At 30.2% G+C, this 21,746-nt stretch overlaps 3 protein-coding genes across 5 annotated transcripts; 2 read left to right on the top strand and 1 right to left on the bottom strand.

Moving 5' to 3' along the window:
- Positions 1 to 4,150: 4,150 nt before the first annotated feature.
- Positions 4,151 to 5,340, top strand: LOC134830545 (lysozyme c-1). Its single transcript, XM_063844060.1, has 4 exons — positions 4,151 to 4,558; positions 4,625 to 4,780; positions 4,840 to 5,118; positions 5,177 to 5,340. The coding sequence occupies exons 2-4, from the start codon at positions 4,648 to 4,650 to the stop codon at positions 5,191 to 5,193; spliced, it is 429 nt and encodes a 142-aa protein (XP_063700130.1). The 5' UTR covers positions 4,151 to 4,558; positions 4,625 to 4,647; the 3' UTR covers positions 5,194 to 5,340.
- Positions 5,341 to 7,776: 2,436 nt separating this feature from the next.
- LOC134830874 (solute carrier family 66 member 2) lies at positions 7,777 to 21,327 on the bottom strand. 2 transcript variants are annotated; one of them, XM_063844483.1, is made up of 7 exons: positions 20,509 to 21,327; positions 18,092 to 18,228; positions 17,846 to 17,941; positions 13,824 to 13,988; positions 13,329 to 13,483; positions 9,236 to 9,740; positions 7,779 to 9,175 (listed from the first exon to the last, which is right to left on the bottom strand). In XM_063844483.1, the coding sequence occupies exons 1-6, from the start codon at positions 20,709 to 20,711 to the stop codon at positions 9,663 to 9,665; spliced, it is 834 nt and encodes a 277-aa protein (XP_063700553.1). In that variant the 5' UTR covers positions 20,712 to 21,327; the 3' UTR covers positions 7,779 to 9,175; positions 9,236 to 9,662. The 2 variants fall into 2 exon arrangements, with proteins under 2 accessions (XP_063700554.1, XP_063700553.1); XM_063844484.1 differs by lacking the exon at positions 17,846 to 17,941 and having other exon boundaries at positions 7,777 to 9,175.
- On the top strand, positions 11,015 to 13,401 carry LOC134830873 (putative ferric-chelate reductase 1 homolog). Of its 2 annotated transcripts, XM_063844482.1 has the most exons (7): positions 11,015 to 11,553; positions 11,613 to 11,869; positions 12,015 to 12,329; positions 12,400 to 12,629; positions 12,693 to 12,936; positions 12,996 to 13,250; positions 13,304 to 13,401. In XM_063844482.1, exons 1-7 carry the CDS (start codon positions 11,123 to 11,125, stop codon positions 13,312 to 13,314), a joined length of 1,743 nt encoding a protein of 580 aa, XP_063700552.1. In that variant the 5' UTR covers positions 11,015 to 11,122; the 3' UTR covers positions 13,315 to 13,401. The 2 variants fall into 2 exon arrangements, with proteins under 2 accessions (XP_063700552.1, XP_063700551.1); XM_063844481.1 differs by having other exon boundaries at positions 12,996 to 13,401.
- Positions 21,328 to 21,746: the final 419 nt, after the last annotated feature.

Raw genomic sequence — 21,746 nt, 5'->3', positions numbered from 1 at the left:
TTGTTTCCGTAATTCTCAAAAATTTATCCAACAAAAAAAAAAAATTAGTCAAATTTTATTTAAAGAATACATTTTAGAAAATTTTAATAATTTAAAAATTCTTATGATTATTAAAAAAAATATTCATTTCATATCATGAAATGATAAATGATATCATGATAAATATTCATATTCATTTCATTTTTTTTAATAATAAATTTAGGTATATCTATTAAATAAAAAAAATAAATATTAATTTTAAACTTTTCAAAATTTAATTTCATAAAAAGAAAAAAAATAGTAATTATTTTTGATAAAATAATAAAAATTGAATTAAATTAAAGAAATTAATATAGTAAGAAATTAATATAATTAATTAAACATAAAATAAATTATTTTATTATACATTTAAAAAATTAATTTTATTTAATAAATTTTGTTTTTTTGTAAAAATTAAAGTTTTTTTTTATATATTTAAAAAAAAAATTATAATAAAATAACGTAAAATCCACAAAATTCTCACAAAAAATCTGCAAACTCAAGATCTGATAAAAAAATCAAATCAAAGACAAGAGGAAACAGGAAGTTTCTTAACAAGATTACGGGTAGATTGTCTCGTCTCGATGACTGCTTCAAAAACAGGAAATTACCATCAAATTCAACAAATCTTAGGTATCTTGCATCATTTCAAGCCTTTTTCATCCATTTTGTTTATTTAGGATGTGTCTGCCTTCAAAAATTATTACAGCAACCTTTGCTCTATCTGTTGTTGTTTTTGTTTTACCAAAATTTTATTGAAGCAATTTCTCGCACAATTACCTCAAAATTCGTATCCGGCATTAACATGGAAAATCCGGACATCACTCAAATTTCTCAGAATGCAGAAAAACTCAAAGCTGACATGGTTTATTCCAGCAAATTTAACGTCGCTGGTTTGTATTTTTTTCATTTTTCAAAATTTCTTGTTTAAATTTTTCATTTTTTCATGAATTTAGATAAAAAATTGATGCATCAATGGATAAAATATTTCGATCAACAGTTAAAAGGTGCTGCAAATGTTCAAACAAAGCACGATTGTCTTCATGCATTCAAAATTATGTCGGAAATTGGGCGTCTTTTGCCTCCTTTTAACATTCCGCCGAACGACAAAGCGCAAAAAATCATCAAGGGACCTCGAGAATTGACAGAATTTTCGCGACGTTTTCATCCAGAGGACTTTCGTGACACAATGAAAGACTACGTGGACCGTCAAGTGTCGAAAAAGAAGCAAACTAAGACAGTTGTCACGAATAAAAAGGTCGTCGAGGAGCCCGGAAGAACGACAACGATCAGTACAACGCTGGAAGTGAGCACACATGATCCGACATCTCGCCCGAAATCAGCTCCACTGAATCCTGAAATAAAAAAAGAGAAATTGGCAAATATTAAAGCTGTCGAAAATCACATCATGCGCGACTTACTTGCCGATCAAATCCCGGAAGCAGTGCAAATTTTCAAATTTTGGATCAATATTTTCTCCACGAAGCTCAATCGGGAAGCTGATCTCGATAATCGCTTAAGAGCTCTTCTTGCTTTGCGGAAATGTGCGGAAGCCAGCATCATCGCGGAGCCATTTGACGTTGTCCCGAAAGGAAATGTCCTGAATATTCGTGAATTTTTGCGACAACTTGAGATTGCCGACATGGATCTAAATATCGAAACAGCAATTAAGGGAATTGAAATTGTCGAGTCTATACTACCGGATGAGATTTTGGAGACGGGAGGTACTCAAACTACCAAAATCGAGGGAAAAGTACCTCCGATAATCAATCAACGAATGCGAATGCTGCCGCTGAAGCAACAAATTTATGACACAAAGAAAAGTATCGAGTACGCGATTGATTATATTGATCCGGAACTCGGCGAAATCTATCAAAAGTGGAGTAATTTCTTTGAACGAGGCTTATCCGGAGGTTACAAAGAGATGTGTGAACGTTTGGAGTTCGAGAAAGAATGCGACATTTGCGTAAATAAAGGAACTTTACCTGATTTTATGTACGATGAAGAGCCGCCGGAAGCAAAAAAGCTCAATATGTCAAAAGCGCGCGAATATTTACGAAAAATTAAAGAATTTAATGGCAGTGATGTGTCTGCGTTTCCCGAAATTATCGATTATCAGTCCATGACGCAGCAACAACGGAAGGAAATGATGCTCAAACGTCGGGAGGAGCAGAAAAAGAAGAAAACTGGAGCAATTCCGAAGGTCCCGCAAGTAGTTTTGGAAGTAGAGACACCGATTTCTCTCACAAACGAAGAAACCCAACCAGAATTAGCAGATCCTTTGGTGAAAAATGACGTTTTAAAGACAATTACAACTAATATGGTGAAAGCTCTCGATGCAATTGTGCATGAAAATCTCGAAGATCTCACCGAAATTCCCGAAATTGTTGATCAAGTAAAGGATGCTGTACAAAATTCACCATATAAAAAAGGGATGCGGCTCTCAACGTATGACGATGTTATGAAATTCCATCGAAGTTTCACTCCAGCTGCACCAAAAGCGACGAAAAAATCTCCTGTCAACGCGACTTTTGTGCCATTTTCATTGGATGTCAGTCCAGATGCCAAAACTTACGGTCGCTTATCATCGATTCACGTCGACGACGGCAATTTATTGGATGAATCAGCTCCCAATATCGATCTTATCTCCTCCGAAGACGACGAACAACCAGTTTTCACGCCACAACAACGTGTCAGTAAAGGTTACTCCCCCTTAAAATCGATCATTCGCGATGATGACGACGACTTGCTGAACATATCCGAACCAGATCTCGGCGATTCTCTTGAAACGGCACCACGTGGCTTTGAGCCATTCACTCCGTTGAACGTTCCTTTGATAAAAATTGATGCACCAACCGTCACAAAAGTGTATCAGGACAAATACGAAGCGATTCCGGATGAAATTAAATCCTTTGTGTCTCGAATGGTGCGAAAGGAATTGGTCCATTGGCCATTATTTTTGCAAGAATTCGGTCAAAAGCTGAAATGGTCGAAGGATAAAGAGCAAACGGGACAATTAATTTTCTTATCGCCATAACGGAATTGATATGAAATCGAATAAAATTGGAATTTTTATTGAACTTACCGAGAATATAGACGTCATTTTAGTGATAAATTAATTCTTTCCAAGAATAATCTCTCATCTTATTTTTTTTTTGCTTTATGTGAATGCACGGCAAAACACAATCGACACATTTGCTGTTTATACAACTTGCTCACTTTAATAAATTGATGAACAACATACAAAATAATAATGATAGAGCTTCACAAAAGTATAGATAAGGTAATTGCCGTAGTAGTTCGCGCGTATCTCTTTAAGAACAGTCGAGAGTTTTGTTTCGAGAAGATTTAAACACAGAAAAGTTCTATGTGAAAAAGTGTTTTTAGTGAAAATTTTAACCAAAAATTTAATTTTTAAATGAATTTAATTCGAAAAATTTAAAAATCGATCAATTTTAAATATTTTACGAAATTTTGAAAAGAAATAAATAAAAAAAAAGTTAAAAATTTAACCTGAATTTAATTCAAAAAAATTAAAATATGATCAAAATTTTTTAAATTTTTGACATATTTAAGAAAAGTAGTTAAAAAATACAAAAAAATTAGAAAAGCTTTAACAATTTTTGAAGTTTTTAAAGAAAAATTTATTAAAAAATAAACTTTTAATCTGAATTTGATTTAAAAAAAAGTCGAAAAACGATCAAAAGTTTGAATAGGTAATTTTAAAATATTTTAAAGAAAATTGTGAAAAAAAAAATACAAAAAAATTAGAAAAGCTTTTTACATTTTTGAAATTTTAAAGGAAAATTAATTAAAAAATTGATCAAAAATGTTTAGAAATTTTGACAGTTTTTAAGGAAATGTGAAAAAAAGTAAATTTTTAGTGAAAAAACATAAAAAATCAAAAATTATTTTTATATTTTTGAAAAATTAAAAGAAAATTAAACTATTTTATCAAATTTGCTTTTAAAAGTTGAAAATCGATTAAAAACATTATAATTTTTAAAGAAAAAATAGTAGAAAAATATTTTTTTTTACGTTATTCAAGTTACAAATTCGAAAAAAAAATTTAAAAATTTTCACCGAAAATATAAAAATTACTCAAAAGAGGGCCAAATCTCATTCTAATTGGACTCAATAACTCTTATAAGTTGCCAAGATAATCTCCAGCTCTTTCGTTAATAGAGGGATATTCAAATTGAATAAATTCTCTGTAGTAAATAAACAAAACCACATAAACAACAAAGAGTGTATTCGACACATTTTGAATAATTTAGTTGGAGAGTAATAGTCTCTTGCTCGTTTGAAGCGAATTCCATTAGTTCGCAATAAATAATCAGCAAAAACTTCACACAACTGCCCATAAACAACGCAAAAAATAAAAGAGGAAATTCCAAAGGTATATAAATGACGAGCAATTAAAGGCAGCAGAGTTCATTGTAATAAATTTCTGGACAATCGCGAATTTTGTTCTAACTTGCTGCATTGAACAGTTAATAAAAGTGACCTTGACGAGACGTGGTTTTGTTACCGAAAAAAAGTACATTAATGCTTCTTGTTTGTATTTCACGTCTCAGTGCTTAAATTTATTTTTTTTCTCTTTCAGCATCAACGAGTTGACGACTTGGCATGAAGATGACAATAAAATTTTTGATATTTCTCTATTTTTTCGCGTATTATGTGGAGGGCAAGGAGTACACGAGATGCGAAGTTGCAAAAACTTTGGCGAAAAATAGTTTTCCGAGAAGCTTTTTGCCGAATTGTAAGTTTTTTAAAATTTTGTTTGTAAAAATTTCATAAATTTTTCGTTTTTTCCTGAAGGGGTCTGTCTCGTAGAAGCCGAAAGTGGTCGAAGTAGCAACAAAATCACTGAATATTCGAACTACAAGAGTTATGGTTTGTTTCAGATCAATAGCAAAGAATATTGCAAACCAGGTAAAAAGGGCGGTTTGTGTGGCATGAAGTGCGAGGATTTCTTGAAAGATGACATCAAGAGTGACATTGAGTGTGCAAAGACGATTTACAGTCGCAAAGGATTCGATGGATGGCCTGGATGGCAAAGAAAATGCAAGGGAAAGCAGTTGCCGGATATCTCGAAATGTAATATCGATTTGTATTACGGATGATTGACAAAATTTTAAATTAATTTTTTTTGTAGGCGTCTCATTGGCTTAACAATTGGCAAGTCTGTGAATTGTGATATCAAAAGTAATGCTCAGAAATAAAATTTTTTTTGTAAAGTTTTAATAAAAATCTAGCGTTGTCAGGTAGTTTGTGACTAAAAAAAATGTTGAATTTTATACAATGAATGATGAACACTAAAAAAAGTTCAACAATAGACTATTTTTATGCGAAAATTCTTATTCGGTTTCATGAAATCCTGTTCCAGGGTAATATTTTCGTCGTATTTGTATCATATTTTAGTACAAAAATATCAACTTCATTGTGTCGTACCTATGGTATAAGTAGGTAAATATATTGCGTTGGTAAGTTGGGGTAATACGAGGGTAATACATACCTAATACCAAGTTGATATTAAGTTAGTAATTTTGAGAAAAATATCACCTTGGAATAGGATAACATAAAATGCGTAGTTTTTTTGTTTACTTGATGGGTAAAAATGTAAATTAAGGCCTTTTGAACTGATAAAAGAAGTTAAAATATTTAAATAAGACTTAATGCCATAAATTGATGTTCGTAAATTATTTAATTATTTTCTGAAGATTTTTCTCTCTTCAAACGGTTTTCTGAAATACTATTTATTTGGTAAATTTTTAGGAGCGATATCAAATCTATATTCAAAATTATGAGAAAATGTTCAAATTTTTATAATTTTGAATGAATTTATAAAAAAATTAAATTTAATTTTTTCTTAAATATCAAGTAAAAAATAAATTATTTAATTAATTATTAAAAATTATCAAATATATTCTTAGTTTTTTCAAAATTTAGTAGTAAAATTAATAAAACAAAAAAAAAATTAAAGGTAATTCTGATGAGTTTATACTAAGTATCAAGTATATCAAAGGTCTTGGAAACACTTGAAACAATTTTTGATTCTTGTTTTGGCCTCATTATTGTTTTTATATGTCGTACGACGGCAGTATTCGTACCAATAAGACAAGTTGGTAAAAAGTTAGTAAAATGTTGGTAATATGATGAAAATATCAACTTCTCGGAACAGGAGAACAAGAAAAGCGTAGTTTTATTGTTTTACTTGTGGTCAAAAACGTGCAAAAATATTTTTGGAACTAATAAAAGAAGAACCTCTAATTGTCAGTTAAAATTCTGAAGAAAAAATGTCAAAAATTGAGATTCATGTGTAATTTTAATTGTTTGATAATTTTTATTTTCATTCAAAATCTAGGTATAACTATAATGTATAAGAAAAAAAAAAATAAAAATTTTGGATAATTTTGTCAAATTAAAAAAAAAACATCAAAATTATATTTCATAAATTCTCAAATTTTTAATAAAAAACTATAAACTTCAATTATTTTCGTAAAGAAAAAAAAAATTATTATGAAAAACCTAAATTCTAAAGTAACATTAGGTAATTTTTATTTTAATAAGTTAAACATCCTGATGGCTTTCGTTCAACTATAAAAGTTAAAATTTAAGGACAACGTATTGCAACGAAAATAATTTTTGCTTCTTGTTTACTTGCCTCATTACTTGTATTATATATATATATCGTACACACGTAGGCATAATATACCTTGGTAAAACGTTGGTAATATTAGGGTAATAATACCAAGCTAATATTATGATGATAATATGAGGAAAATATCAACTTGTTCGAACAGGAGAACATAAAATGCGTAGTTTCATTGTTTTGATGATGTTTAAAAAATGTAAACAAAAACCTTCGGAACTAACAAAAGCAGCATTTTAGAAGTTTTATTTAATTTTTTGAATTAAAAATTAAATTAAAAAATAAGATTTTATAACAAAAAATAAGACTTCACGAGTAAATACATTACTTTTTGAACATTTTCGTCTCGTATAAAGCTTCACTGAATATCATTTTCGATAAAATAAAGCATATTTTCATAGTTTTATCATTGAATTTTAAAACTTTTCAACTAAATATTGCTGAAAAATAACACAAAGCTCAATAAAAATATAAATTTTATCCGATTTTTAGTGAAATTCAACCAAAATAAGTTTATTTATATATTTTTTACTCGAAAACAACCAAGTTGATATTTTCATAATAAAAATATGATAAATGTACGACGGCAATATTACCTTGAAACAGGAACGCATAACATCCAACAACATTCACAAGAAATAAAAAACCATTTTTAATGTTAATTTAATAGTAGATTGATATATATTTTTCAAACTTTAACCACTTTTGTCAACTATATAATTTTTTTTTCTTTGACTTGACTTTTTATTTTTAAATACTTCTAATAATTGTGAGTGCAAACCTGCCTCATTTTATAATTGGATCAGAGAAAATGTTTAAAATTGATTGATATTCGTTTTTTTTTAACTTTATTTATTATTTTTTATTTAAACATTAATAGTTTGTTTTGTTGAGTAAGTAATTTTTTAAATGGCATAGAATCTAGTCAGTAAGGGTTAATTGATTGAAATGTTGATCTGGAATCCACTAAATATCATGATGGTACATTTATTTATTTTTTTTTATAAATAGTTTAATAATTGAGAAACCAGAAAAACAGGATATTATTAAGGTTTGTATATTTTTTTATATATTTAGATTTTATTTACTTAACTCTCACGAAAAATATGTTTGTTTTCATCTCTTAAATTCTATTAAGTTTTCTGTGTTTTTCCTCATTTTTTTTATAATTTGTTACATTTAGATATTTTTTTTTGTATAATTACATATTTTTATAGTATATATGTTGGTTTCTAAGGCTCAAATCATTCTTATAAATTTTCGTTAATTTTTTTTTCAATTTATCGTGTAAATAATATTGCTTAGGAAACTCATTAATTTACATGAAGACTCTTATTGAAGTTCGTTTCGTACAATTTTTGTTTAATTTTAAACTTAGTAGCTACCGTTAAAATTAATATTAACATTGGAAATAATTGCATTACAATTAAAAAGTGTAAAATATCAATTGTTGCATCTTGAATCTAGTAAATTTTGTCGTCATTAATAGGAATGTTCAGCTAATCATCTCTAATTATGTAAATTTTGAGAGAGAAAGATACTACGTTTGAATACTATTTAACGATATTTTCAGATAAAATAGCAACCATGAATGATATAATTCTATAAATGTGTACCGTTCTACCGATAACAACTCTACATGCAATGAAGAAAGCAGGTAATTTTAGTAAATTGTCACTCTCACTGCCAGAATAACACGAATTTGCTATAAAATGTACTCGGGACACTCTTGCGTGATGTAAATCGTGTGATCGCTAATGAATTTGCTGTTTCGCTGACTGTTATCCTTGCTGGCGGGACGTGTAGTGCTTGCGCTGCTCTCATCGATGTACGCGAGATCGTCACCGAAGCTATCGGCATTTTGGAGATCCAAAAATTGGGCGATTTCTGTTTGCGTACTCGCCGAAATGACGTCGCGTCGCAAGTTGTGCGCACGTGGAGCGCCTCCCGAAGACATTGATAATGGATTTAGGGTGCACGACGAGTTGTTTGACGAAGACGATTCAAGATTCGCATTTGGAAGTTGATGTTTAGCGAGCGACGCAACATCGACATTATCTATGGCGGGCCATGTGACGGCCGGAAGTTGATGTCATAACACGTGCTCCAACGAGTACACAAACTCGTCCGTGATTTTATTCGGGAACGGAATAAGTATCGTTTTGGTTGTGGTAAAATCGTGCGTAAATGATCGTTGCATGCCACTTGGAGTGCTAGTGGACTTTAAAACTGCCCCCGGTGATAGTACAATGGTGTCTAAGTTGGATGTCGCATTGTTGTTGGAACGGAGATGCTGATGGTAGTACAGATGGTTGTCGCGCATGTGACCGAAATTCGTTACGCTGTCCGATACGGGCGAACACAAGTCATTGATGTAGCCGGTTATCGTGTTGTTGTCACGAGATTTTGCATTGAGATCAACATCGAGTGAATCTAACGATCGATCGCCAATTAGCATGTCGCCGCTCGACTCAAAATTCGATCGAGCCCACAATTTTGTAGCTAAAAAAATCAAAAATTAATCATTTTTGTTCAAAACTCATACAAAAAAAAAATTTTTACCTGATTGTCTCCTTTGGCTCGTGTCAGATCGTCGTCGCATCCGTACGGGCGTCGATTCCTTGGAATTGTAAATTTGTATAATTGTACTGTCGTTGCGCCCATTATACGATGCGGCATCGTTCAACCTTTCGTTACTCTTGAGATTTCGTATCACAGATACGCCGCCGGGCGTCACAAATTGATCGTAGCCCGGCAATGGACTGGTGGGTCGACTATCCTTGACGCTGCAATTCGTTCCGATATCGTGACGCGACACAGGACTCGAATTCTTGCTTTGATGCTGATTATGATGATGATGACTATTGTTGTACTTATTGCTACTTGAATTACGTCTACTATAACAGGTTTTGACATCTACTGGTTCTTGTTGTTGTGTGGTTTCTTGATGATGATGCATTGACTTTTCACTATCACGGGGGGCAAACTGCTAATCGCCGTGTCCTTGGCGCGGCACGTTGTTGCGGTACATCCATACTTGGCATAAGATGGCAATGTCTAAGCTGACCTGGAATTATAAAAATACGAAAAAAATTATTAAAATTGATAAAAATTTGATCAGATAAAGTGTAGCAAGCTGCATGAATTGCAATATTTTATCAAAAAAAATACGCGAAAATTTTCCAAAATGATTAATTATTTGTTAAATTGGTTACGAAAAGGTGAATTTTTTAATTACTTTTTTTTTTTGACAAATTAGCCTTATGACTTTGTCATTTTTTGATTAAAAATGTTTAAGATGGTCTGAAAGTAAAATTTTTAATTTTTTTATAAATTTTTAAAAACTTTTCAAAAACTTTCCAATTATTTATAAGATTTTGTATTTTTTGAACATTAATTTATATTTTTTACAAAATTGAAAATTTTATGTTTTTCAACCAAATACTTTTTGATAACAAAAAATTGGAATTTTTTATTTAAGTATTTTTGAATAACAAGAAAAATTATTAAAAAAATAAAAAAAATTAGGTATTTAAAAATGTTTCAAAATTCATTGAAAAAAATAAAAAAAAAATAAAATTTTTAAAAATAAAAAAAATATTTTTTTTATTCAGAAAATATTATAAAAATTTAAAATGTTTTGGTGTTTCCTTCATTCCTATTTTTAAAAAATTTTTAAGGATAGGTGTCGAAAAAAGGAACAAAAAAATGTAAAATTTTAATATGATCAATATTTTCTTGGTTTTTTAATTTTCAGTGAAAAATTTTTAATTTCGTGAAAACAAATACATTAGTAAATAAATTAATACTCAAAAATATATAAAATATTAAAGAATTGGATTAAAAAAAATTTTCTATATTAATAAAAAATAATTTTAAAAAATATTTATTTAAGAAATCTTGAATATTTAAAAAAAATTTAAATAGATTTTGGTTAAATTAGTAATTTTTCATTATTTTCTATGAAAAATGGACACCGTACAACACTTTAACAGCTGCAAACAAATTGTAAATCTGATAAAAATTTCATAAGATAAAAAAATCAGCAAAAAACAATCCATGTCTGATAACATTTTGTCTACTTCATTGATGAATGAATCGGAAATAAATATGTAGAATAATTTTTTATTGTGTTTTAACTGAAAGATAACTAAAAATAAGAGTCATCGAGTAATAACAAAAGTATCTACGTGAAACAAATTCGACTGATTTGCTGATAACGTGACACTCATCCATAAAATATAACTCTTGCAGCTAAAAATATTCGACTTCTATCCTTTGTGCTAGTGACACTCTTTTCAATTTGTTTGCTTGTATTAATAAATTATAACAAAATTATATTGGACCGACTTTAACGAGCAACTTTTTCGTTAATAAGCCATCAACAGTTAGACACCTTTTAGTATTGAATCGATTGTTGGGCAGTAAAGACGTAAAATTAGCAATAAAATGACATTTTTTCGACCTTTAAGCATTTTATTGCTGCTCGTTTCGGTCGTTGTTGCTTATCCAAGCGGAGCTCCTAATGCCGTGTGTGAAACTTTGTCGCCGCGTCACAAAGAAAATGTTCCCCAAACTGATCCCAGTCCATTTGTGTTCAAATTAAACAGCACCGAAGTCATGGGCGGCGATGTTGTAGAAGTTACCGTGACAAGTGACACCCCGGGGAAAACTTTTCGTGGATTTGTAGCGCAAGCGAGGGAAGATATTGCTGTTTACGAGCCACGCGGAACATTTATTCTCGAAGATGGAAGTCCAGCGAAGACGAGCAAGTGTAAAAATGAAGATGACACAGTGACTCACATAAGCCGCGATGATAAAACTGCAGTAAAATTTTATTACAAGGCACCGAATGACTTTGCTGGCGTAGTTACAATTACGTAAGTAGAAAAATTTCTCCTTTTTCGATTGAATTCTGAGAATTTTTTTGTTTTTCTAGCGGAACAATTCTCGAAGTCTTCACTACTTTCTACGAAAAAGTTCAGTCACCACAGATAACAATTAGAAATAATGGACAGTCATCAAGTACAACAGAAAAGCCATCAGTTAATGACACACTTTTCGATACATGTGGCACAACAAAGTCATGTTTTGGGCAGCCAGACAATTGTATCGAAAGAAATTCGTGTAGTTTCGCTACCACAGTGGCAAAATCACCCGAGGGCAATTATATCTTTGAGTTAATTTCCTTCGAAGGTAAGAAAATTAATGACATTAACTTGCTTTTTTGTCCCTTTTCTGACGTTTAATCGTTAAAAGTTGCCATAATGTGGTCCGAAATACGTCGTTAAAGATCAATTTTCCGTGGAAAACTCTGGTAATTTACAAATTTTCGTTTTAGCTAATGCCAAATGGGTCGCTGTAGCTCTCAGCTCATCAGAATTCATGTCAGATACATCGGTTATGGAGTGTGTAAAAAATTCAAACGCTGTTTCCGATGTAAAAAAATACGATTCTTGGATGTCGAAGAATCCACGAGGCGTTACGCGTCAAGGAATCGTTCAAACGACATCGAAACTGATTTCAACAAGACTCACTGCCCACATGTTCATGTGTAACATCGAAAGACCCGCCAAAACTACCGTAAATAATCAGATTTTCGACTTAGATAACACGGAATATCATCTGTTGCTTGCGTCAGGCACCGATTTGAGTGGTAAGTGGTATGATTTTTGATTAGATTACGAAAAAAATTGCTTACTTTTGATGATTTTTTGATTCCTCAGATAACGGAGATAGCATCGGAATACATAATCTGGGTGCAAAAGCCAGTGATAAGCGATTATTGGGCGATATACGACCATTTGCGAGTCCCTCGAACTTGTTGTATAAGTTACATGGCGTATTTATGTTCACCGCATGGCTCGGAACATCCACAATCGGCATATTTTTTGCGAGATATTTCAAGAAACAATGGCAAGGACGACAATTTATGCAAAAGGACTTGTGGTTTGTGGTGAGTTTCTGTGTGAAATACGAATATCTATAGGTAAAATGTAATTTCTGGCCATTTTTAAAGGGACATCAAGCATCGATGATACTAACGTGGCTCCTAACAATCGTGGGATTCATTTTAATTTTCGTTAAAATCGGGGCTTGGAGTAGCACGAAGAACCCACATCCGATTTTGGGACTGATAACGACGATTTTGTGCTTTATTCAACCATTAGGGGCACTTTTTAGACCAGCGCCTAATGCGAAAAATCGTCGATGGTTTAATTGGATCCATTTTGTCATCGGAAATACGGCGCACTTTTTAGGATGTAAGTACAAAAAAAAATTTTTCTCATAAAATCGAGCTAATTATCGTTAAATTTTTTAGTGGTCAGTATTTTCTTCGCCGTATCGCTCATGAAAGCGGAATTGCCGTTCGAAATGTACTACATAATGATTGCCTTTGGCGTTTATTATGCAGTTGCTCACATCCTATTTTCCGTGGCGACGGAAGAGGAAAATCTCAATGAGCTCAAAACGAGCGGCGGAAGTAGTTGCAAGAATTTTCTGCTGTTGGCGCACGTCGTCATCGTCCTAATATTAACTGTCGTCGGTATTGTGTTAATTTGTAGACCGATTGACGGTACGGAGGAAATGTAATTTTAATGTGTGTTAAGTTATTTATAGAAAAAATAGATTCTAGATAGGCAGATATACTCACTTGTAACGATCCGCACAGCCAGAATTGCGTTGGTGCATCTCGCACAATGAAATAAACAGTCTTGAACATGTCACCAATTAGCCACATCAGTACCATTTGAATGCTCATGCCTTGTGTCGACTTTGTACGGAAGTTCTTCAGGAATTGCGGAGCACCTAAAACAAGAAATAATTAAAATTACGTACTTTAAACTTTAAACTAGATGAGAAAGAGAGACGAAACTTGAAAGAAAATCGATTTTATACACAATATGTGACTATGAAAGACAAAAGACATTCTCACAAAATAACAAAAGCAATATTTTCATGCAATTTTCTTTGTAAAATTTTATCATGAACACATTTTTCTGCGAAATGTCTGTTCATAAATGCCAAAAATGTCTCAATTTTCCCTCATAATGTCCGAAACAACATCGATTTTTCAGTAAAAATGATCTTAAATGTCCATATTTTCTCTAAATTACGGTCCACGAAGGCAATAAAATGAAATACTCACCCAACATGGCTTCGATGAAGACAGCCATAAATCCGACAATTTCCATAAACCAAACGAACGGCAGCATCAGGTAAGTAACGGCGGCGCCAATGGCCCACACAACCAACATAAAGTCCAGGTACGATTGAAAATCGGTCCATGCCCAGAAGTAACTTGCATCAAAGTCTACAAAAAAATCAAAAATTAATCAAGAAATTCTCGTAATTTTTACTGTTTTCTACGTTTTAAGCGAAAAATACATTAGTGAGTGTTAAACGTGGATAAATTAAGGAAATTATAAAAGCAAAACGTTTTTAAGGTGTGTTTCGTTATTCATTAGTTATGTTTCGTGCTCATCCTTGTGAAAACTAAAAAGACATACAAAAGAGGAAGAACATAAATTCCGCAACTAAGTAACGGAAAAATTTTATTTTAGGTAAACATTTTTAGCGAACACAAAGTATTTATTCTCTGGGGACAAATTTGTCCTTGAAAAAGTGTCCAGTCGATAGTTTTTATTTTCATGCCTTACAAAAATAGACCTGGGAGCGATAACAAAAGAGTGACTGATAAAAAAAAGTGTAACATGTGTGATGGAACTTTGTCGCATGTTTACTGTCTATTATATCGTATTTCTCTTTGTTTGTTTAGAGAAAGGCAGCAACACAAAAAACAACAACAACAGATTTATTGACACAAAATATAATCGACTAGAATATTTTATTGATCACAGTAAATAAGTGAGATACACAAAAACAGACACATTATGTGAAATTGAAACGACAAAAAGGGTGAAATATGCTCAAAGGTTTATCTCAGAGGCATAAAATCAGATTTTTATTACCGCATTTCGAGGAAAAATACGGTTTTTTTATTGAAAATTTATGTGTAGGAAGAAATACAAATCATGAAAATTAAAAAAAAATATTTTAAAAAATAAATAAGTCTTAAAAAATTTATAAAAAATTTTTAAGTAATGAAAATATATTAAAATCATAATAAGTAAAAAAAATATTTTTATTTAAATTTAATAATAATAATTAAATTTAAAAACTGTTTTGTTATGATTAATTTATTTTTTAAAAATTTATTTAATTTAATTAATTTTTTTTTAAATTTTATGCATTAATATTAAAAATATTATATTTCAATATGAAAAATTTCATTTTTTTATTTATTTTTTAATATAATTTATTTTTATAAATTAAAAAAAAACAAAATTTTATATTAAATTTTTAAAATATTGAATGCAGTCCTGTTTTAGGACGTCAAATATTTAAATCCCGTTAATTTATCATTTCAATTGATTTTTTTCAAAACTTTTTCTAAGTAATTTATTCAATTCCTCGTGTATCTTTATTTTTCACAACAAAGTTGTTCGACACAAACAAAGACGAGTCACGTTCCCTCGGTTGTTTTTTTTTATTAAAAACAAAAAAAATATTTTTCTTATTTTTTTTTTCTTTTTAAAAAATGCATTTGCTTTAAAACGTCACTCACGGAAAAAATCAACTATTTTTATTTTTTCTACCTCTCATTGAGCGAATGTCGTAAATGTGTGCAAATATAAATAAAACGGTAAGCGGCTTTAAATGAATTATAATTATTAATATAAATATTATAGCATTGTATCGCTATTTGCACCACAAACATACAAAAGACGTCGCAAAACGCTGATTTTTTATACAAATTTATAAATAAATCCCCTAATTACTGGATATTTAATTTAATTTTTGTGAGGTGCGGAATTTATAACTTTTTTTTAAATAGAAAAAATTAGCTTGAATTTCATTATCACAGTTAACTTTGAATTTTTTATGAAATTTTTTAAAAAGTTGTTTATGAATTCTGTACGTTGTTAATGAGCAAACAGAGAAAATGCAGAAGAAAGAAAAGTCTTAAGTGGTTGAAGAATGTTGATAAAGCACGTTTTAATACTTGATTTGATTGTTATGTTACATTTTTCCTGCAATTCGTTTCCAGATAGGTTGCAATTCGAGAAAACCAGATGTTTCATGAAAATTTTATTTGCAGAATTCTATTTTCAAATATTTTTGTTGCTGCGGTCAACAAAGTAAAGCAAAAAATTTCTTTCCCACATTTCACATTGAAAAAGTTTAGTTTTTTTTTGTTTCAACGTGAATGACTATGTCAAAGAGGAATGCAAGTAAAAAAGGCACTCCACAGAATGCTCGATGACATTTTTCATGCTCGTCGTCCTTGGCTTTGTAATTTTGTAAATGTTCCGTGATTTAGGTGTGCTAAAATTATTATGTCATGCATGGAGGGCGATATTATTGTGTCTGATGGTATTTTAGAAGTTTTTTTTTTTGCTTCGAACACCTGACGAAATGCCAGATTGTTTAGACACATGGTTTGATGTGTTTTTTTTTATTATGGGGAGCAACGTGGCTGAATTTGACTTTTAAAAGCTCGTTAGTGAAAAAGTTGTGCGGAAAGGCATGATTTTGACGAGGATTAAATGTCTTGAGGGATTTGAAGTTTTTTGAAGAAATATGTCGACTTACGTTGGTTTATTTGAAATTTATTGGAGTAGATTCTGAACTTTGAGATTTGTAATTTTGTTTTATTTATAAATAAATCTTTAAGGCTTACGTTAATCATGAAATTAATCTCGTCAGGTTGAATGTCAATAATTACAAAGTAAAGAGAATATCAATTTGTACAATATTTTGGGTTGAAATTTATAAATTTTAAAAATTCAAGTCAATTTAATATATTAAAAAATTAATGAATAAAAATTTAATAAATAAAACTACTGAAATAAATTATATATGATATTAAAAAATATTTAAATAACAAAAAAAAAAAAAAAATAATAATAATATTTATTAAAAAAATTAAAAATTAATTTCTAAAATAATGAAATTTTAATAAATTTATAAAAAAAACCTTTTTAAACCCTTTCTTTGTAAAATTTTTCTGAGATGGTTCTTACAATTAAATTAAATTTTAAAAAATATATTTATGAAACTTTAATAGAAATAATTTTAGAATATAATTTTAAACCCAAATATAGTACAAATATTTTTTAATTTTGAACAAAATAATTATTAATTAATTAATTACACTAATTTAATTAAAAATAAAAAAAATAAATTTAATAAAAATTAATTAAAAAATTTGAATTTTAATAAAAAATGTGCAGTAAAACGTAAATAACTTGTTTTACAAGGTAAATGATATTTTTTAAAAAATTTTTTAAGAAAAAATTGACCTCAAAATATTTAATAAAAATATAAATACATATTTTAAAAAGAAGGTAACATCAAAACCAAAATAAAATATGATTTACATTTTTTTTTGATTTTTTTAGTAAAGAAGAACTTTTTTAATGAACTATATAAAAAAAAGTAAAAATTACATTTTTTTTTACAAAATTATCTTACTTATTGTTATAAATTTATTAAAGCCTGATGCAACATAATTTCTTCCATTAAACGTCGTGAATAATTTTGAATGGAATCATTTTCTTTACAATTCTCAAGAAATTCAAATTATGTTATTTTTCCATTAAAATTTTTATTTTTCTTTCAGACAACACAATTTCCAAGGACTGTTTATCTAAAACATACTCCGAATAATTATTCAAAAAAAAAACTTTTCTAAAGAACATCGAATCACCCCACTGGCTAGTTGTTAGCCACGCGCAGTTATTAAAAAGTTGTTTTCCTTAACATCGTCTCTAATTATAAGTTTCCGTTGTCTATCATATTAATTTGAGTGTTTTTTTTTGTATATATTTACAAATGTGTTATGTTAGTGTTTGGTAATCTACACATGAATGTATTAAAAATTCTGTTAATTTACACCCTGTTAGTGATAAATAATAATAATTGTGTGTCTAACTACTCGAATCGTGTGCCTCCAACAACAAGTCAATTAAGTAAATAAACAACGAACAACAAAGTAAGCTTCCCAAAATGATTTATTGTTGGTACCGGACTACATCATGCTACTACTTTTTGTGTGTGAAACTAGTGCCTAAGTGCCATGAAAAGTAAGAAAGAGAGATGACATACCACTTAGGTGGTGCCTTGAATGTGCTTTTTTAAGTTTCTGTGATGGAAGTCCCATAACTTCATTTTCTTTACTATCAAGTGTGGCTCGTTCATCACCTTTAGCGAGATTTGAAGGGAGAAATTGAGAGAGATGAAAGATCGTTCATTCAAGAGATGTTTGTTAGTAACTCGATTTTAACGCGTTTTCTTGGTTAATAGCAGCAAATTGCAATTTTGGATGAAAAAAATTAAAAAAAAAGATCTTACCTGAAAATACCCGTTCTTTAGCTTCTAAAATGGCGTTGCTGCGTTTCACGCGCACACAAAGGTGGATCATGAGGAACATGGTGATATTCATAACGATACTTTGTACAACTAAAGGAAGCTCATATCTCTTGGAAAACCTACGAAAAAGAAGAAAAAAACAAGAAGGTAATCAAAGTCAATTTATTGTATGTGCTTTTTTATTGTTATTGGTAAAAGTAATCATCGTCATTTGTGCCTTAATAGAGTCAAATATCGATTTTCGTGTCATGCATTGGAAATTTCAGGACACGACAGGAAACATTCCGATATGTTCAATGAAGTGGAAATTCATGTAACGCGCTGTGGCATGAGAATTGTTTGTTGCGACAATCTCATTATTAAATTTTCCGTAAGTAAGTGTCTTTAGTCTGTTCTCCGTGAAAACGCAAAACAAGCCTAAAATGATTAAATACTTTTTAGTTTGGCCCGAAGACGTTGATACGAGAAACAATTCGTTATCAATACAAATAAAAGCGATACACGATGATTGATTGATAAAACTGACCCGGAATGCTAGTTAAATATTGGGTAGAGTGAGGATGTAGGCGAGGCATGATTTATATCGGGATTAATGATGGAAATGTCGAAAGGCACGTGGGTGGCGGCAGAAAAACGATCAAAATGTCATGTGAAAGAATTCAAAGTCCCAGAGGGAGATGGCAGTCAACTTTTATTGACCTATATGCCACGTGCAATTAAATTAAATTTCTTTTTGTATACGGTCTGAGACAGAGTTGGGAAGATGAGTAAGCGTTGGAGTCACAGCAGTTCATTCATTTAATCAGTTAACGGTTCAATTAGTAGCTAACTGACAGTGAATTTAACTGTTTTTGACCATTACTGTCTGCAAAGATTGAATTTTGATGTGCTGAATGGGGTTTTTGGCTTTAAAATGCAGAATGATGGAACAAAGTTGATTTCAATTTTTTTTATCCGACAAAAAATGTCAAATCATGATGGATTCTAGACAGTTTTGCGCGTTTTTGATGATTTTTTGTTTGTTTCGGATTGATGATGATTATGAAATAACTCACCTTAGCACACAAAAAAGGCTTTTTGTGGGTCGAATTTGTATTCGGGTTATTTCTGAATATTTTTTCATAGTCATTTAATCAATTAAAAAGTTTTCAAAAGAATTTTTTTTGCGCGAAGTAACCAAGAGCAAACAAAAAGGCTTTTTGTGGGTCAAAAATTCTTCAAGAAAAAAAAAAATTTCATAGTCATTTTTTTTTTTAAAGACCAAATTTCAAAAAAAATTTTTTCAAAAATTTTTAGAACTTTTGAAATTCGATTTTTCGATTTTTCATAAAAATTAAACTTTTGACTTCCATGAGAGAACTTTTTTTATACAAAATTTTGTAATAACGAATATTTGTGGTACAAACTTTCATTGAATTTCTCAAAGTTTCATCAAAATTCACAATTTGAGCAACAAAAGATTAAAAAAAATGATTTTTTATCGAAAATTATCTCAAAATTTATGATAAACTTAAATTCTTTATCATCTTCTGTTTTAAAAACCTCGCAAATACATCAAAAAATACTCAAACTAGATCAAATATTGACTCTGAATAAATTTTCAAGTTCATGAATTAATATTTCAATCAACATATTTATAACATACGCCAATAAATACACAATTCAGGTCCCACAAAAACATTTTACGACTCACAAAGGTAAAATTTGACAACAAAATCCAAACTTTTTGAATTAATTTACCAAAATTGCCTGATTTACTCCTACCTTTAAACTTGAAACCCATAAAAATCGACTTTTATTCATAAAAACAGCAATTAAAGCTAGAACAAAGAACACTGATGTCACCGATTTCAAGGTCAATCATCTCTTATCTCTACTTTAATTCATTCAAAATGATCGAAAATCAAGTAACAATCGTTGTAATCATCTAGCGAACAATAAAATTTCATTATTCATATGGGACGGGTTAATTGACACAACTACCAGTAATGTTTCAATTCGAGAAAAAAGGGGTAACAAACATTAATTAGATAGAAAACAAGAGATAGCGAAACCTTAATCTGTTTTGTTTGCTGAGATGACGAAACATCTTCAACGTTATCTTATCGTCGAACGACGTACGAACGCTTCTTCGTACAAAGACAAAAAATTTATTTGGTGACACATACGAGAATTATTTTTACACAAAGTAAAATAAATAAATAGTTCGTGTTGTAAGTATATGTAAGCGTTTCGTAAATAAGAGAGAAGCAAAAAAAAAACTACGTGGAAAGAAATAAAAAAAATGTTCGCGCAACGACGTATTCAAATTACTTTCTTCGCATTTCCGATAAATTTTAATTTCTTTCCTTTTGTTTTCCGTAGCACAACGAGGCATGGAAGGAGGAAGAAGAACTTACCAAAAGAAGATACGTAATGTGTTTGCCATTAGCAGTGATAAGCACACGTAGAGCGAGAAGCCGTCCGCATCCTGTGTCTGCTTAATTTGACGGTATTGTGGCACGTAGGGCAGCACGCCGCCGAGTACCATGGCGCTCGCAGCCATCCATCCGACGACAGTGCCAACGGTGATGCCCAACTCGTCGTGAATCACCCAATCCATAATTGATGACGACGACTCGACCGCGAATCAACAATGAAACGACGATGAAGAAAAAAAACGTAGATTATCCACTCGTTGGTTTATTTATACCGATTGCCACTCGAATAATAACAAAGTTGTCCACATATTTACAAAAATTTCTCCACGTATATTTTGCGCTTATGCTTCTTATGCAAAATCAATAATTTTTTTTATTTCATTTTCGGTCACACGACGGTTATCACTTTTTTATTTTATTTTTTTTGGAACGCGTTTTCGGAAGTTTTTATTTTTTTCTTCAACTAAAATCGCCACATCACCCTTTTTTTTGCTTTTTTTTTGCATTCACTATCAGTCTACTCTTATCTCATATTAAGGTTTGTTTTTTCATGGTACGTTCACATCATAAGGTTTTTTTTTTGTTTCACAATAAACACAAATATTTTATATTTGCAATTTGGTAAGCACTTTTGTTTCGTCTTATCATTAAATGGTTACGTTACAAGATTTTCTTTAAAATCTATTAAAAGAATATTTTCCGGACTTTTTTTGTGATTTTTTTTTTGAAGATTCGTTCATAAGGAAAAACAAAATGAAAAAAGTATATAGTTAAGATTAAAATGTAATCTTTGTCCAGTTGGAGGATCGACTGAAAGTTGTTGAATGAAAAATGTCAAAAGGAACAAAACTCGCAGAAGAGTCGTAGTTACAGAGGTGTGTGCTTGAAATGGGTCTGAAATTTTATAAAATTCAATTAAAAGTTAACTTTTAGCTTTGAATTCTATAGAAAAAAAATTATTTTATTTGATTTTTTATAAAAAATTAAAATTTAATTTGAAAAAATCAGAAAATTTCGTAAAAAATTAAATTAAAATTTTTTTCCGGCACATTTCACACCTCTGAAACAGCTGTTTTTGACATTGAATACAGTGTCGTCCCGTTTTTCTTAATTTTTTAAGGGGCTAAGACATCAAAAGTGTATTGGGTAAATGCGTTTTAGCCGAAAAATTATTTAATTTTATAAGTTTATTGTGAATTTTGAAGAAAAAATTATTA

This window comes from Culicoides brevitarsis, chromosome 2, assembly GCF_036172545.1.
Source record: "Culicoides brevitarsis isolate CSIRO-B50_1 chromosome 2, AGI_CSIRO_Cbre_v1, whole genome shotgun sequence".
NCBI lineage: Eukaryota > Metazoa > Arthropoda > Insecta > Diptera > Ceratopogonidae > Culicoides > Culicoides brevitarsis.
Note: the sequence above shows the minus strand (reverse complement) of the source record. Positions and strands in the feature narration are given on the sequence as shown.

Bases quoted from the DNA above. Each gene is read 5' to 3' on its own strand.
- LOC134830874 (XM_063844483.1), bottom strand. From the start codon at position 20,711: ATGGATTGGGTGATTCACGACGAGTTGGGCATCACCGTTGGCACTGTC. The intron at 17,942-18,091 runs GTAAGATCTTTT...ATCTCGCTAAAG, and splicing joins TAAAGAACGGGTATTTTCAG to GTGATGAACGAGCCACACTT. The intron at 9,741-13,328 runs GTGAGTATATCT...TTATAATTCCAG, and splicing joins GGCTGTGCGGATCGTTACAA to GTCAGCTTAGACATTGCCAT.
- LOC134830873 (XM_063844481.1), top strand. From the start codon at position 11,123: ATGACATTTTTTCGACCTTTAAGCATTTTATTGCTGCTCGTTTCGGTC. The intron at 12,330-12,399 runs GTAAGTGGTATG...TTGATTCCTCAG, and splicing joins GTCAGGCACCGATTTGAGTG to ATAACGGAGATAGCATCGGA. The intron at 12,630-12,692 runs GTGAGTTTCTGT...CCATTTTTAAAG, and splicing joins AAAAGGACTTGTGGTTTGTG to GGACATCAAGCATCGATGAT.
- LOC134830545 (XM_063844060.1), top strand. From the start codon at position 4,648: ATGAAGATGACAATAAAATTTTTGATATTTCTCTATTTTTTCGCGTAT. The intron at 4,781-4,839 runs GTAAGTTTTTTA...TTTTTCCTGAAG, and splicing joins GAGAAGCTTTTTGCCGAATT to GGGTCTGTCTCGTAGAAGCC.